This window comes from the organism of the source record quoted next, unplaced genomic scaffold, assembly GCF_019419815.1.
Source record: "Pyrus x bretschneideri cultivar Hongxiangsu unplaced genomic scaffold, Pyrus_bretschneideri_v1 Contig5, whole genome shotgun sequence".
Taxonomy (NCBI): domain Eukaryota; kingdom Viridiplantae; phylum Streptophyta; class Magnoliopsida; order Rosales; family Rosaceae; genus Pyrus; species Pyrus x bretschneideri.
In genome coordinates this window covers 6,708,409-6,724,070 of record NW_025999787.1, presented here as the reverse complement: position 1 = coordinate 6,724,070, position 15,662 = coordinate 6,708,409, and the positions used below count along the sequence as shown (strand labels likewise).

The window sequence follows — 15,662 nt, the reverse complement described above, 5'->3', positions numbered from 1 at the left end:
TACAATATAAAATACATAGTCACTTATAATCATACATATAATACACATCAAAGCTTCAACGGAAATAACTTACAACAAAGGGTGGCAATACCTACTCTCAAGTGCGCTACTCACAATAGCTACACCACCTGCAATCTTGTCCTCTAACTACTACCTGTTACTTCACAAAATAACCCTACGCCATGGGAATGGTGCACTAGGCAAAGCAAAACCCGAATAAGCTGTGAAGCTCGTGTGAGTGACCATAATGACATATGAATACAAATAACATCAAATGATTAAATGTCAAAGTTGTGCTACGTCCACATAGGACTTTCTTCTTGAATACTAGGTCAACCGTCACTATGACCACCGTCAATGTTATTCCGTCATTCTCTTCGGATTGTGACTCACCACTCGCCTTTCATCATTTTCTGAATAATCAAAAGGGTCCAATTGCCACATATTTATAATATAACCACCATACGCCAGGGAACATGGTAGAACCACCACTGAGGACAATGTTTCCATACAAATCCTTCCTAATATGGCCATCACACTTCATGATAGAGTTGAATGTGGTCTCGTGAATGCCTGCATCTTCCATTCCAATCATGGATGGCTGGAAGAGTACTTCTGGGCAGCGGAAGCGCTCAGCACCGATGGTGATCACCTGCCCATCAGGCAACTCATAGCTCTTCTCAACAGAAGAACTTGTATTGGAAGTTTCAAGCTCATGCTCATAATCGAGGGCAATATATGCAAGCTTCTCCTTCATATCCCTGACAATTTCTCGCTCAGCTGTGGTGGTGAAGGAATACCCACGCTCAGTCAAAATTTTCATAAGGGCATCGGTGAGGTGAGGTCACGACCTGCTAAGTCAAGACGGAGGATGGCATGGGGAAGAGCATATCGCTCATAAATGGGGACAGTGTGACTGACACCATCTCCAGAGTCGAGAACAATACCTGCACAGAAGTTCCAAAAAGGACATTGTCTAAATGACATTGGAGATGCACATAATTATCATTCCATAACTTTTAAAAATCACTTCAACTTTTCTTTTGAATGCTTCCAGAAAACAGTTGCTCCTGCTATATCTTACGATCACTTCAATAATGATCTCAAATCAATTTGCAAGCTAAGCTCTTCTAACAGCATCTCAGACGTATTGCATAATGTATTAGTTAGTTCAAGTCATTGAATCCACATCAACTGAAATTGTTCAAAATGCTTACCAGTTGTACGACCACTGGCGTAGAGGGAAAGAACAGCCTGGATGGCGACATACATAGCAGGAGTGTTGATGCCAAATCTTCTCCATATCATCCCAATTGCTCACAATACCATGCTCAATGGGGTATTTCAGAGTCAAGATGCCACGCTTCGACTGAGCCTCATCCCCAACATATGCATCCTTTTGACCCGTTCCAACCATCACACCAGTGTAACGTGGGCGACCGACAATGCTAGGAAAGACAGCCCTTGGAGCATCATCTCCAGCAAATCCAGCCTAAAATATGAGAATCCAACATAATCATGATCTATTAAATTGAGATTTCCATTGAGATAATGTATGCCTTTACAAGATGAGCATTACAAAAGCAGAGAAGAATCAGATATAGCCAGCAAGATTGGAGATAAAAACATACCTTAACCATTCCTGTTCCATTGTCACAGACGAGTGGTTGAATATCCTCAGCGTCGGCCATTTTCTAATACCAGCTGTAGAGACGTATTAACTGCAAACAGTATGACATGATATGAACAATAGAGAAATAGAAAAACTAAAGACGAAACGCCCATCAATTTCATAAACATACACAGGCATAAGGTGCATTCAACATAAATAGTAACACCATAACCATAAGGTGTACATTCATTCATTCAACATGATGATCACACCATAACCCGACGAAACACCCACCTTATACAGATTTCCCATCAATTATAAATTACAGAAAAGAAATTCAAAATTGCACAATCATTTAGAGAACAAATCAAAATGAAGTATTGCAGGAATAAATATATGACCGGAAAACAAAGAACCACACCGAAGATTCAATCCGGCTAACACTCCATTTCTGGTTATATGTTGATCAACTTGACTTATTCAAAAGGCAGTTATGAGTTAATACAAATGCTTGAATCTATGCGATTCATGAGGCTCCTTCATGTCATAGATATCCAAACCATCTCAAAACTCAGTTGTTTCGCATTACAAAATCAAATCTTTCATTGAAACCAAATCTTCAACATTTAATCAAATCACAAACAAACCAGATACAATAAACAAAATCAGATAGTAATATTCCCATAATATCATTCAAAATCCAATAGCTACCGCACAAATGCAAGAGAAACATCAAAATAATTCCCATTCCCGCACATTCACGATCAAAAATTCACAATGTACCTGATCCTACATCCAACCAAAAAACTCACAAAATCTAGAACAAAAATGAAACGATCCTACATCCAAAACCGAATAATTCCACACGAAACTCGAGATCGGCAATGTCGAATTAGATTAACAGATTAACATGCTCTGTTCGGTTGCAAGGAAAATGTCGAAATTTTCTCGGAAAATGAGGGGGGAAGAGAAACCTGACCTTGGATTTGGCGTGGACGGAGGAGCCCTCGGATCTCAATTGCGCGCCCTTGGGTTCAAAATTCAGACCTCAAACCCCACCTGAAATTCGCCTTTTAAATCCACAGCTCTCCCAGCGCTCGCTCCTGGCCGTCCGATTGTTCAACTAGATTCCCGTTCGTGGCGACGCGTGCCCCTCTGATCTGGGGCTCCTGAAACTACAGGCTGTTTCAAATGCTTTGTCAATCCAGGTGTCAGTGAGTTATGCTTTTTCCTGATACTTTGTTTTCTTGTACGGACCACATGTTGGGCCTTGGGCTTGTGATATGGGCCTTTGGAAAATTAACCCAAACCTCAGCTTGAACACAAGAAAGTCCAACAGCACAGTTACTGAAGCCCACTCATCTGGTTCAAGGGCCTAGCTTGGCAAGAGCAGAGTTGGGTCGGTTTTGAGCCCAAATAGAAACTCGAGCCAACTAGGCTCTGAGATTCATGTTATTTTATTCGATCCTCTCACTCTAAAGAAAATAAAAGATATGTAAACTCTTGATAACATTACATTTTATTGAAAAATACTTCAAACTTAATACTAAATTCCAACCTCATTTGTAACACCAAAGAAATTCCACAACTGAGAATCAATCTGAGTGTTACAAATGGACAGATGATAGGGTTTATTTTATTTTATTTTTTTAATAGTTGTCGAGGTTTTTTTTTTTTTCTAAATTTTTATAATTTCAAAGGTGCCAAATCACACTTTAGATCTCTGTAATTTTACCTATTTCCTTATGGAGGAGTGAAATAAGCACAAAAAATACATTCAAATACACTAGCCAAGAAGATGAAATTCATTGTTCAACCCCTGTAATGTATCCTCACTTATCATGTGAGTTGTGTGGTACATAGGCACACACATATGATAGGGAAGACCATACAATGACATAATCAAACGATTACCTAGGATTAAGATGAAATTTATATTATAACCCCATCATAATCTCGAATAACTAAGCTCTTATTTGATGGACTATGTTATAAGTTTATAACTGTTGTTCACTCTGCATGATATTTCAACGATTTGAACCATTCAACTTTTGAGTTTTCATTTTTATCTCTCAACCCTTAAGAGCGTTAGCCTTATCCATGCGAGAAACCATAAATATGAATACCACTACATTTGAGAATGGATCACAAGCAAAGCCATTGACATTACTAATGCATCTCAAACCACTTGGCTGACATCTCCATATCTTCCTGGGGCTCGTTTCAAGCTAAATGCTTCTCCATCGCACGTTAAGATTTGACTGAAATTAAACTAACTAAACTATAGGAATAAATTGTCAAAACTTGGCTAATTAATGGCGACCAAAGTGGAAAATGAAAGTGCGATTTAGCCTTGGAGAAAGGTACACAAGTTGTACAATGTGGCTCCGATCCTTAAAACCTTCTGCCTGCCAACTTCTATATATGTGCTTCTAGTGCTAGGGTTTGGCTGAAAAAACCCAACTTTTAGCCCCACAAACTAACTAGCTTAAACAAACATTAATCTCCACCCGTACTTATCTTCCCTTGAAAAGAAGAAATAAACATGGGAAAAGAAAAAAAAAAAGGTAATAAATAATTAATTCGGCAATATTTAAGCTCTCATGGTTTGACGAAATCCACTCCTAAGTCTCTATTTTACAAGGAATGCTAACCTTTTAACATCCGCCAACACGCATGTGAATAGGCATTAGGTTGAAAACAAAAACACTTATAAATTAACTTGTATTATAGTAAGAGTAATGTTATGGAGATTAAATTTATAGACAAAATTTTGTAAACTAAATGACATAGAAGTTGATGATTAGATTATTACCTAAATTTTGATAAATGTGCTCATTTTATATTGGTGACACATCATTTGATTTGCAAATAATTTGTCTACAAATTTAGTCTCCTTAGCATTACTCTTATAGTAATGTCCAGCTAGCTAGAGAAAAAAGAAAAAAAAGAAGTCAAATGGCCTCTTAGTTAGCTCAAATAGAAATAAAAAACTTAGAGTGTGGGCGTAAAGAAAGTTAAGGTTTTACCATAAAATTAATTGGCAATATGGGGAATAGTTCAACCTCTTACAAGCTCTTGTAAGGTTTCTCCTTTCACGACGTGGGGCTCTTTTACCTTCATATCTTTACACACCCCTCACTCTCAAGTGTGACGAATTTTCAAGCCAAACACGTAGATAATACAAATTGGGTGACGTGGAGCACGTGTGGCCCTTGGGTTTCACATGTAAGATATAAAGAAAGTTGAGATTCTACCATAAAATTAATTGGCTATATGGGGAACTGTCCATCCTTTTATAAGCTCTTGCAAGGTTTCTCTTTTCACGATGTGGGACTCTTTTACCTTTGCATCTTTACACGCCCCCTCACCCTCAAGTGGGACTCGTTGGGCTTCACATGTGGGACTAACCTGCTATGATATCATGAGAAAAGTTGAGATTCCACCGTAAAACCAATTGACAAGATGAAAAATAATTCAACCTCTTATAAGTCCTTGCAAAGTTTCTATTTTCACCCGTGTGAGACTCTTCTACCTTCACATTAGTACAGAGTATACAAAAAGTAACAGGAAAAAGGGTTGAAAAACAGTGGGAGAGATGATTGTTAGAGATGGGGACATGATGATCGGAGATGGGGGGAAGCAAAATGATTAGGCATGAGCATGAGAAGCAATTATGTGCCATGAGAGTGTGTGTACACAACTTTTTATATATTTTCGCTTAATACCCCACGTTATCATAACATGCTAATCCTTTCCATCCCATAATAATTTTGTACTTAATAAAGTAGTTTATATACAACTAGTGAGATTCGCATAATTAAATTAAACAAAACCAAACCCAAGAAAAATAAAAATAAAAACCTTTTGTTGTACTTGTGGAACAATTAGTTTTGACCACATTGACATGTCCCTTAGGTTATAAGATTCATGCGAATATATATTTTTATAAACTTACAATTGAACCTTAAACAAAGATGCAAGATGAGATATAGATATGGAACCTTAAACTTGTCATAGATGCCTTTGATTAAAACCACAAATAAGATCTTCGATTATACATATCAAATTATAATCGAGAAATAATATCATAAAAAAAAAAATTATCAAATCATACTTAAGAATGATCACTATGTCCACACAACAAATTCATCTATTGCCAGCTTGCTATATATATTTGCTTCTCTGTAAATACAATAAAATGTGATATCTGAAATTTGTCTTGATACGTGACAAATATCCTAGTAATAACTCAATTCATCAAGAAACTTGATTTTTGTGGTTTAAAATGTCAATTGTTATCTTGGACTATCCTTCAACGATGACCAGGCGTAGATCTATGGGATCCTACTGGGTCCCGAGATCTTATGGAAGTAGCAAAAGATGGAAGAAAGGTTGTCAGAGGACCTTATGGCCACCTGATATGGGACCTAAGTATGCTCACATATTGTTCGATAAAATACCTATCTGGAAAAAGGTATATCTAAATTAATCATTGAGATGGACTTTTTCTCTGCTATTTTATTGTTGAATCAGTATGTGTAAGATACTTTTCATCCCCTTGCTACCCTTTTGCAGAGTTGCAGGGATTTGATGAGATGAATTGAGCATTGTGAGCTAAAGCATATATTCAGGGAAATGAACAATGTTGCAGATCAGCTAATCAAATGGAGCTACAATTTGGACGTTGGGTTGTATTCTTTTCAATTTCCTCACTAATGACTTATGTAACATCTAACGGATGAACTTGTAGGTGTCCATATGGGCCGTTCTATTATTATTAATCTTATGTGTTAGTTCGTCTGGGATGTCTTCACCCCCTCTATTCACCAAAAAAAAAAAAAAAATGCCTCTCTGGAAAAATTAATGCATGTCTTGACAATTGATGTTCAAGAAGCCTTGGACATGCCTTGGCGAGTGATGCTCGGGCCTCAACATCAGGCATGGAAGTGGTCGACATACCCAAGTTGCAAGCCTTAGAAGTTGTCCATAAATTCAGGCAGATAACAACACACCCATCAAGTACTTAACTAAATACCTAAATTAAAAAATTGAATTGTTTTTGCACTTTGCGCGCACTTGAATATTTATCATAAGATCCCGCTAAATTAGAGTCCTAAATTCACCACTTATGAGAAGGAATTCTAGTAATTAAAGAATTACCAAACTTATGCTTACAAAAGAATGTAATTAATTGGACAAAAATGGGAGCTAAACTAGAAATCTCCAAAACCTGAGCCACGAGCCTGGCTCTCCAATTTGGACTGACTTTATCATATGTCCTAAGATGCGGTGAAATCCAAGCAATCCAATTGGGGTCTCCTACTTTGCAGACATATGTGTCGTTAAATTATCGTCTCAAGTATAATCCCATCAGAAACAAACACACATGTGTTTTACTTTAGGTTTTACTAATAAAAAGGTTTGATTTAAATAGTAGTATTAATTCTACCAAATCGATCTGAATTGGATCTGCCAGCAGGGGGCCGGCAGTGGATCCAAATTTGACAATTGAACGAGGAATCCAAAGCCCCTAACAAGCAAACAACGACAGTCGCATGCGTGCATGCTTGCCATGCGGCCATGCCATGCATTCCACAACCACAACCACAACTTGTCAACTACTACTTCCAGATGAACCGTTGAAGATGGCCTGCAGTTGGTTGGCGGGACCCACGTGGCGAGCAAGGGATATAATGCAGCCACGGCAGGCTCCTCTGATGCAGCAAAATAAGTGGGATGTCTCTGCTGCTGCCTACAATATTAGTGAAGGTCATTGGCCCATGAATCTGAGTAAAACACAACGTCGTGGGTGGCGGTGGGGGGTAAGGGGTGGTGTCACTAGTTTTGTCAATGATTCATTTGATTTTTGGTTAGTGTATAATTTGGATTAATCACTTTAACTACACTTGAAAATTACGTACTAAAAGACAAGAAAATTCATGAACATGTATTGTATAGGTATACTATACCTTAGTTATGTCCATATACATGTGCAGTTCTCTGTCTTTCGTATATATAACGATTAAATAACCAGATCATACAAGACTTCAAATGTGTGATACGTACTCTTAAAAGGACGTGTGCAAATTCTTGTGTACAACAATATTTTTATAACAAAACTGATCACATGACTACTATATTACAAGGGTTAGTTTGAAGAAGAGGCTGTCTAAATAGAAAGAATTATGTATGACTATATAAATAACACTAAAGGATGAATGTTTAGAGATAATTATCACACTTCTGATCAGTATTATTTGACTTTGATCAGTATTATGTGACTCTTATCTTATTTACTGACATGTTTGATTGTTTAAAGATAAAGACTACCCAATCACCCTTTAGAGTTGTGATCCAAAATTTAAAGACTTAAGATCTAAACGTGAACCGATTAAGACCTAAACATGAATCGATTAACTAATTTTAGACTAAAAACATAAAATTTAATATTAATTGGTGACTCTAGATCTTGAAACAATTAAACATGTCCACAGATGAGATTCAGAGTTGAAGAAAATTGATAATGGAATTTTGAACGTGTATGTTTTTAAGAATGAGCGGGTGTACTCTTGTCCAGAAAATAACTGTCGCATATCCGTGTAAAAATCTTCTAAAACGTTTATTTTAAAGCAACATTAAAATTTGATATGATTAGACACATCATGTGTGTCGGTATTAAGACCTGTAGGTGGACTCACCATATACCTAAAGGATCTACTGGCCATTAGTGAGACGTGTTATTCCAAATGGTCCACATGCACCCATGCAGATATGCATTACACAATAGACCAAGCCTCTGTTGCACTTGCAGTAGCTCTAAAGCTCCGAAACATCAGCATAGAACCAATTGTCACTATCTACTAAAATTTATATCGATAGTATGTAACCGATCGATGTAAGATTCAACAAATGTCCTTATTATATGATGTATACAAATATCAAAACCAAAGCATGAAACAATTTGTCACTTAATACTACAGCCTAGTGATATTCTTCTTCACTGATAACTGAGAGGTCTTAGGTTCAATTCTCGCCAAAGGGAATTGGAACCACATTATTGCTAGCTTATTGTGAGGCTCAGCCCACCTCTCCACCCCCTTGGTGTAGCTAATATCGTTTGTTAAAAAACAAGTATGAAACAATTCATTTTTCTTTAGCTCATTATTCTAAATAATTCACTAGTAGTAAGGACTGACTGGGTTTATCCTTATTTCTTGTATTATGAGCAGTGTTCTAAAAATCAGCTTAGGCAGTGAAGGCCTGCTGCGATTTAATGCAAATCGTTTTGAAAAATCGATCTAGGGTTAGGCGGCCGCCTAGTCGGTACTAGGCAATTTGGTATTTGTTTTTAATTAATTGTGTGTTTTTTTTTCTTTTTTAGTTTCATGGTGGTATACTTATGAAAATGGTGTACCTAATTCGCAAGGGATGGATTGACTACAACTTCATCTAATTGGAAATGAATTAGAGCATTTTTGAACGAATACAAACAAAGAAAAGAAATAAACTAGATACAACAAGATTAAATAATTTAGTCATGACACGCTCCAATCCCGATGTCCGGAGGACAGAGGGATGGCCACGTGTTGGCTGACACCCGAGGGTGACGCAAGCCATTTAATGAATGCATATGCCAAGAACATGTGAGACATGCATTCATTAAATGGCTTGCATCACCCTCGGGTGTCGGCCAACACGTGGCCATCCCGTTGTCCTCCAGACATCAGGATCGATCAGGGCGTGTTAGATTGGTATCAAAGTATACTTAAGACTTCATTTTTCCATTTGGTAATCATAAACTTTCTTGTAGCCATAATCCTTCGTTCTTCTAAATCTTGTTTACCTCTTATCAGAATCATGGATCCTACTGGTGGGAATATACCTATATGACCTTGTTCTGGTATAATACTTGTTTTCCTGGTAGTAGCAGGCCAAGTCGTACTTATATGGAGATTGCTCGTAACCACGGCGTTACAAAGCTTAATGTAGTTGGAAGCCTGATTTCATTTAGGTTTTGGGTTGAGTTGGGTTTGGGCTTAAGAGTTACCTGGTTTGGGTCATTTCGACCTGGTTTCGACGTAAGGGAAAACCAGAGCTTCTCGAGCTTCTTTCAACTCCGATTCTCAACCCTAGGGTGCGATCTAAGTACCAAATTGAAGTGTAGGACGAGAATAAGAGTTTCGTACCTATTTCACTTTGTGAGCTGGCCGGAATCGACCAGATTTTTGCTCGAAAGCCACGGGGTCGCCAGAGGGTTTCTTGGGCTTTCTGTGCTTCACAGAACAGAAAAGAGAGAGAAAGAGAGAGAGAGAGAGAGAGAGAGAGAATCGAGCAGGGGTGGTGCTGCCGTCGTGTCATTGTCTTGATTTTTGGGTGTGTGGGTTTATGTAGCTCGGGGAGAGGGAGAGAAATCCGAGAGTGAGAGTTGACGGAGAGTACTCGAAGGGAATAAGAAAAGAAGAGGAAAAGAAAGGTGGGGGTGGGGGAGCTGCCATATGGCGAGTAAAGAGAGATGGAGAATTTGGAGGAAATTCAAAAAGGAAATTAGATTGGGTAATGGATAGAGGACAAAAAGGTAATTTCATAATTCCTGTTACATGAAATTACAATTAGTTTAGGACGGGGTTTCACAATCTACCCCCTTAAAAGAATTTCGTCCCTGAAATTACAATCTCAAATAAACAAATATAGATACTGACTCTTCATTAGTTCTTTTATTTTCCACGTCGCTTCTTCGACTGCAGAGTTCTCCACAACACCTTCACAACACCTTCACTAATAGAATGACTTTGTTCTTCAAAGTTTTATCTTGTTGGTCGAAGATCGCCACAGGTTTCTCAACATAGCTCGCATCCTGACTCACTTCTAACAGTTTCGGCTGAATAACGTGAGAAGGATCAGGTACATACTTCCACAGCATGAAAACATGAAAAACGTTGTGAATTTGCGATAACTCTGGTGGTAGTTCCAACCTGTAAGCAACCACACCAATTCTCTTCGTAATTTTGTAGGGACCAGCATATCGAGGACTCAACTTTCCACATTTACCCAAACGAACTATATCTTTCTAGGGCGACAACTTCAGGAAGACAAAGTCACCATGGATTTTGTGTATGGTTTTCCGAGCACACGATCCAGGTTTGATGTTATTTGGGTGATTGTGGACCGACTCACGAAGACTGTTCATTTCTTGCCTGTTCAACAGACTTACACGTTGGAGAAGTTGGCATAATTGTTCATTGATAATATCGTTAAACTTCATGGTGTTCCCGTCACCATTGTTTTAGGCAGAGATCCAAGATTCACCTCCAGATTTTAGAGGATGATTCAGACTTTAGAGGACATGTTGAGAGTGTCTGTTCTCCAATGGAAGGGTAGTTGGGATATCTATTTGTCATTGATCGAGTTTTCCTACAACAACAACTATCACTCCAGTATCAGCATAATAACATTTGAGACATTGTATGGGAAAACGTGTCGAACACCGTTATGTTAGACGGAGGTCGGTGAACGAGTGTTAGTGGGGCCATAAATTGTTAACATCACTAATATTAACATCTAGTTGATTAAGAGGAATATGAATGCGGCACTAGATGGATAGAAGAGCATCGCAAACCAACATTCCAGGGATCGTGAGTATAAGATTGGTGGCTTCAACCGGGAGATACTTATATTGGCTTCGGCAGGCATAGGTTGGTGGCTTTGGCCGGAAGATACTTATATTGGCTTCGGCCAGGCATTTGTTTGGTGCCTACAGGCGATGATACTTATATATGTCTTTGGGTGGGTGCTGTAAGAGCCTATGGGCAATTGATACTTATATATGCCTTCGATTGGGTACTGTAAGAGCCTACGGGCGAATGAAGTGTTCTATATACCTTTGGAAAAATGAAGAGTTCTCTATGCCTTCGGGCGATACTGATACCACTATTTAAGCACACTATATGATATATGTTTTACGAAGGTTTTATGGCATGCTAGGGTTTTTCGAAAAAACCTATTACTATAGAGTTTTCATAAAACTTTGGGGGTTTAGTATGTTGATGAATAATTATTTCAGTATTACTTATATATCAACTTAGTCCACTCATGTTTGTTTTGCGCCCCCTCAGGACATAGGAATAAGGCATATGACCCGACCTACGAGGTATTCTCCTATCAGTGATATCGTGCCATCCTCTCTGCTTTTGACATCACTTGAAATAATACTTTTAGTCACACATTCCGCTTGTATTCTGAATTAGATGTATGCTCTGAACATGCCATGCATTATCACTATCTTTTTATTGGCGATTGAATATTATTATATTATTTTGGTAAGGTTTGTATTTGAATATTATATTATGTAGTTCGAGCGAAATTTATATGCATGTCTCACATGTTCTCGGCATATGCATTCATTAAATGGCTTGTGTCACCCTCGTGTGTTGGCTACCACGTGATCATCCTGCTGTTATCCGTACATCGGGATCAGGGCGTGTCAAGTCATGTCCAATCCAATGCAAATATCATGAACAAAAAGAATTTAGTTTATCATCCAAAAATACTCCTCATTATGATTATATGCTTATTGTTTTTTAAATATCGAACTTGTTGGATGGATGTACTCTGTGTATTCTTCTACTTCTATTTTTGCATTTTATCATTATTTTATTATCCATACAAGTATTTTTTTTAAGTGTAAACATACACTTATTTACAAGATATATAATACATTTACATAAATCCGCCTCGGCCGCTTGGGCGCTAAGCCCTTGCATGCTGCCCAACTAGCGTCTAGTGTTTTTTAGAACCTTAATTACAAGGGATTAGGTTTATGTTTTGCTGACTAAGCGCAACTTCTATTTTCGTTATCAATAAACTCTCCGGGTAATGTCAAAATTTTCTATTTAAAAAAAAAAAAAAAAGGTAAGGGACTACATGTCAGTAAAGGCATGTATGCTATTATCACCATCCGCTTAAACCAAATATATTAATAAACCGAAATAGACTAAATAGTGATAATTTTCTCTAAACCATTCTAGAACATGGTGGTCGTTGAAGTTTTATAAGTTTTAAACGTTAGTTATATAATGCCCAATGGGAAAGATCAAATTGGTGGTTATACCTGTACAACGTGCAGGTGGAGCTGGTTTAGCCAAGCATGGTGGAGATAATAAAACAGTTCATATATTAGGATAACGTTAGGAAAATCAAAATTTCAAATTAAATTTGAAAATAAAATAAAATATTAAAAATAGGAAATAAATACTTTAATACTTAAGTAATAATTTAATCATCAACAACCACATTATTTGGTTTATAAAATTTTGTTTAAATTTTAGTTTCTCTAGCATTACCTTAACATATATATACACACACTGAGTCTCGAACAATATACATACAGACAGAGAAATATTAATGTATTCATTCTTGCGACCAGACATTTTAAGATTAACCGGCTTTCAGAAGCAACCATCGAGAAAAAGAAATATTCTTGGGGAAGTCAGGTTAGAAAAAGAAAACCCAAGAAAAAGCTCCTTTTTCTTTCGACACAAACAATCGCCACAAATTCTTCCAAATTACCGTGAGAAAACGAGAGAGGCCAAGAAAATCGGAAAGGGATCCTCTCCAGATCCCTTCTTCCTAATCCACTAAATCAGTGAATCCATGCCATTGAAATTTGATCAAACGACTGAAGTTATTATAAATTTCAATAACACAGATTCACTAATTCAGTGAATTAAGATGAAGGGATCCGAAGAGAATCCTTTCCAAGAAAATCAGAACATACACGTTAAAGCTGGATGATGGACCATGGGTTATTGCTAGTAAACCACGTGCCTAGATGCGTCAAGGTTCGTAGGAAATATCAGATCAGAAGATTTTATGATTTAACTTAATGTCTAACTCGACTTGATCAAAATGTATGAGTGCTTAAAACACAATTACATAATGTTATTATTCTATTTAAATAATAAAGCGTGAATTTGTTTTTATTAATATATCTTAGAACTGAACTATATCATTTATGTTGTTCACTCTTATTATAACATGTGAAATAGCACATCATGTGATTGTTATGGATACTAGTTGAGAGAAAGTAACCCCACCCTCTCCCACCTAAAGGAACATAAAGAGAGAGAGATAGAGAGGGTGTGTAGAGGGGTGTATTTTCGCTGCATTGGATCCTTCGCCGAATTTTAGGTTTTGAAAGACTTCCAAATTCTCTCTCTTCCTCTCTTTCTGTGTTTTGACATCTTGAGGGCTAAAATCCAAAGAAGCTGGTAGAAAAGGTGCATGGAGATTTGGTGGTGATAATATTTTGAAGCTGCTATTTGATCTGTAAAATCAACTGTCTTTTAATTCAGCTTTCTAGCTCATTACTCTCTTTAAAAATCCTTGTTTTCGTTGTACTTTTCCACCTTTTGGTTCCTCTTTATTAAAATCTCATTCATTCTCTTATTGAAATTAAATCTTTGTCTACACCAAGTGCTACAGCTTCTCCAAGTCAATTCCATTAATAATATCCATGGGGGGTGAGACCAAAATTAGTACTAATTCTCACTCGCAAATGTTGGTTTCTGAGAAAAATGGTGCTAATCATGGTCGTAGTCCCATGGAATTCAATTTCTTAGTGAGACCCGCATTGAATTTCAATAATCATGCATGCCAAATTGCTCGTTGTGAAGACGAAGAAGAAGATGGAGACGGCCAATTACATAGCTCAGAGGAGAAGCAAGAAGATAATTTCGACATGTTTGTGTCATCGTTGAAGGTCAAAGTTCCTTCAGCTGGAGAATTCTGTAGAGTCCAGCAAGAAGGTATTGGTGATGATGGGGACGTGGAATATGGGTTGAAGACTCCAACATCTTTGGATCACAAAATCAAAGGGGGCCTGCAATGTCCACCAGCACCAAGAAAACCCAAATCACTTCCACTAAAGAAGAGAAAAGCAATACTTGACCCCAGAATTTTTCTTGATTTTTCAAGTGATGAGATCGAATCGTTGTTTCCTCCGGTTGATGGTGTTCTTGCAGATCTTGGTAGTAAGATTATCATGAAGAAGAAAGTTAGAGTACAAGCAAGTGAAGGTCACGATCATATAATATAACATCAGCTAGCTGAGATCTCTATGCATGTGAAGCAATTTATATATTTCTTTTTAAGCCAAATATAATGGCGTGTAATTTCTCTCCGTATGTTGTGATAGTGAATTTGTGATCATCAGTGCTAGCTCTGCACTTTTTTATCCATTTCCATATGTAGTTTAGGTTTATCTCTCGATGTTCAAGTTTATCACTTGATCCCTCATCATATTCTTTCTTCTTCTTCTTTGGACATTGAGAAATAATTTAACTCAGATCTGAAAAATCATGCACTTGTAACTTCTGTAATTTATCAAGGGATGAGCTTTTCATAGGATTCCATTACTATATACTCTATAGCCTCCAATAATGCTTACTTTGAATCAAGACCTTGTATTATTTTGGTACTTTGTCATGGAGGAGATCATATATGATGTGCCCAGTACTAGCTTGCATCGTAGTGTTCATAGAATCTCTCTCTCTCTCTCTCTCTCTCTCTCATATTTCTGTGTAATGGATTGGAAGGCATTGACTTTACAGATGCAAACATCCTTAGCCTGAGCCTGCATTGTTTTTACCAGTTAAGTGGGTGAGCAAACCCATGTGGTATATTCCTCCATAGACGACAGAGACGATCTGAATCATCTGACAACAGCTAGAAATAATAATCAAGGAGCAAGTGGAGTAGTACTCCATCTCTCTCTCTCTCTCTCTCTCTCTCTCTCTCTCTCTCTCAATTCAAGGAGTCCTTTATTGGCCGCCTCACCTTCTCTTTATCAATGAACATTGGGTCTCCCTTTGCAACTAAGCTCTCAAGAAAGAGTACTTATCTAATATGGGTAATATCATTATCCTAGTATTTTGTGCAAATAATAAAACTAATATTTGTGAATTTTTCTCTGCATAAAATTGTATTATTAACATAAGCCACAAGACAACACAATAATAAAATATGCATCCGCTCTATGTAAGTTGTTTTT

General features: G+C 37.4%; 1 protein-coding gene and 1 pseudogene across 1 annotated transcript; one reads left to right on the top strand and one right to left on the bottom strand.

The window, feature by feature from the left end:
* On the bottom strand, nt 1-2,774 carry LOC103935761 (annotated as a pseudogene).
* Nucleotides 2,775-13,737: 10,963 nt separating this feature from the next.
* Nucleotides 13,738-15,032, top strand: LOC103933451. The gene has a single exon (XM_009343148.3). It carries the CDS (start codon nt 14,127-14,129, stop codon nt 14,706-14,708), a length of 582 nt encoding a protein of 193 aa, XP_009341423.1. The 5' UTR covers nt 13,738-14,126; the 3' UTR covers nt 14,709-15,032.
* The last annotated feature ends 630 nt before the right edge of the window (nt 15,033-15,662 follow it).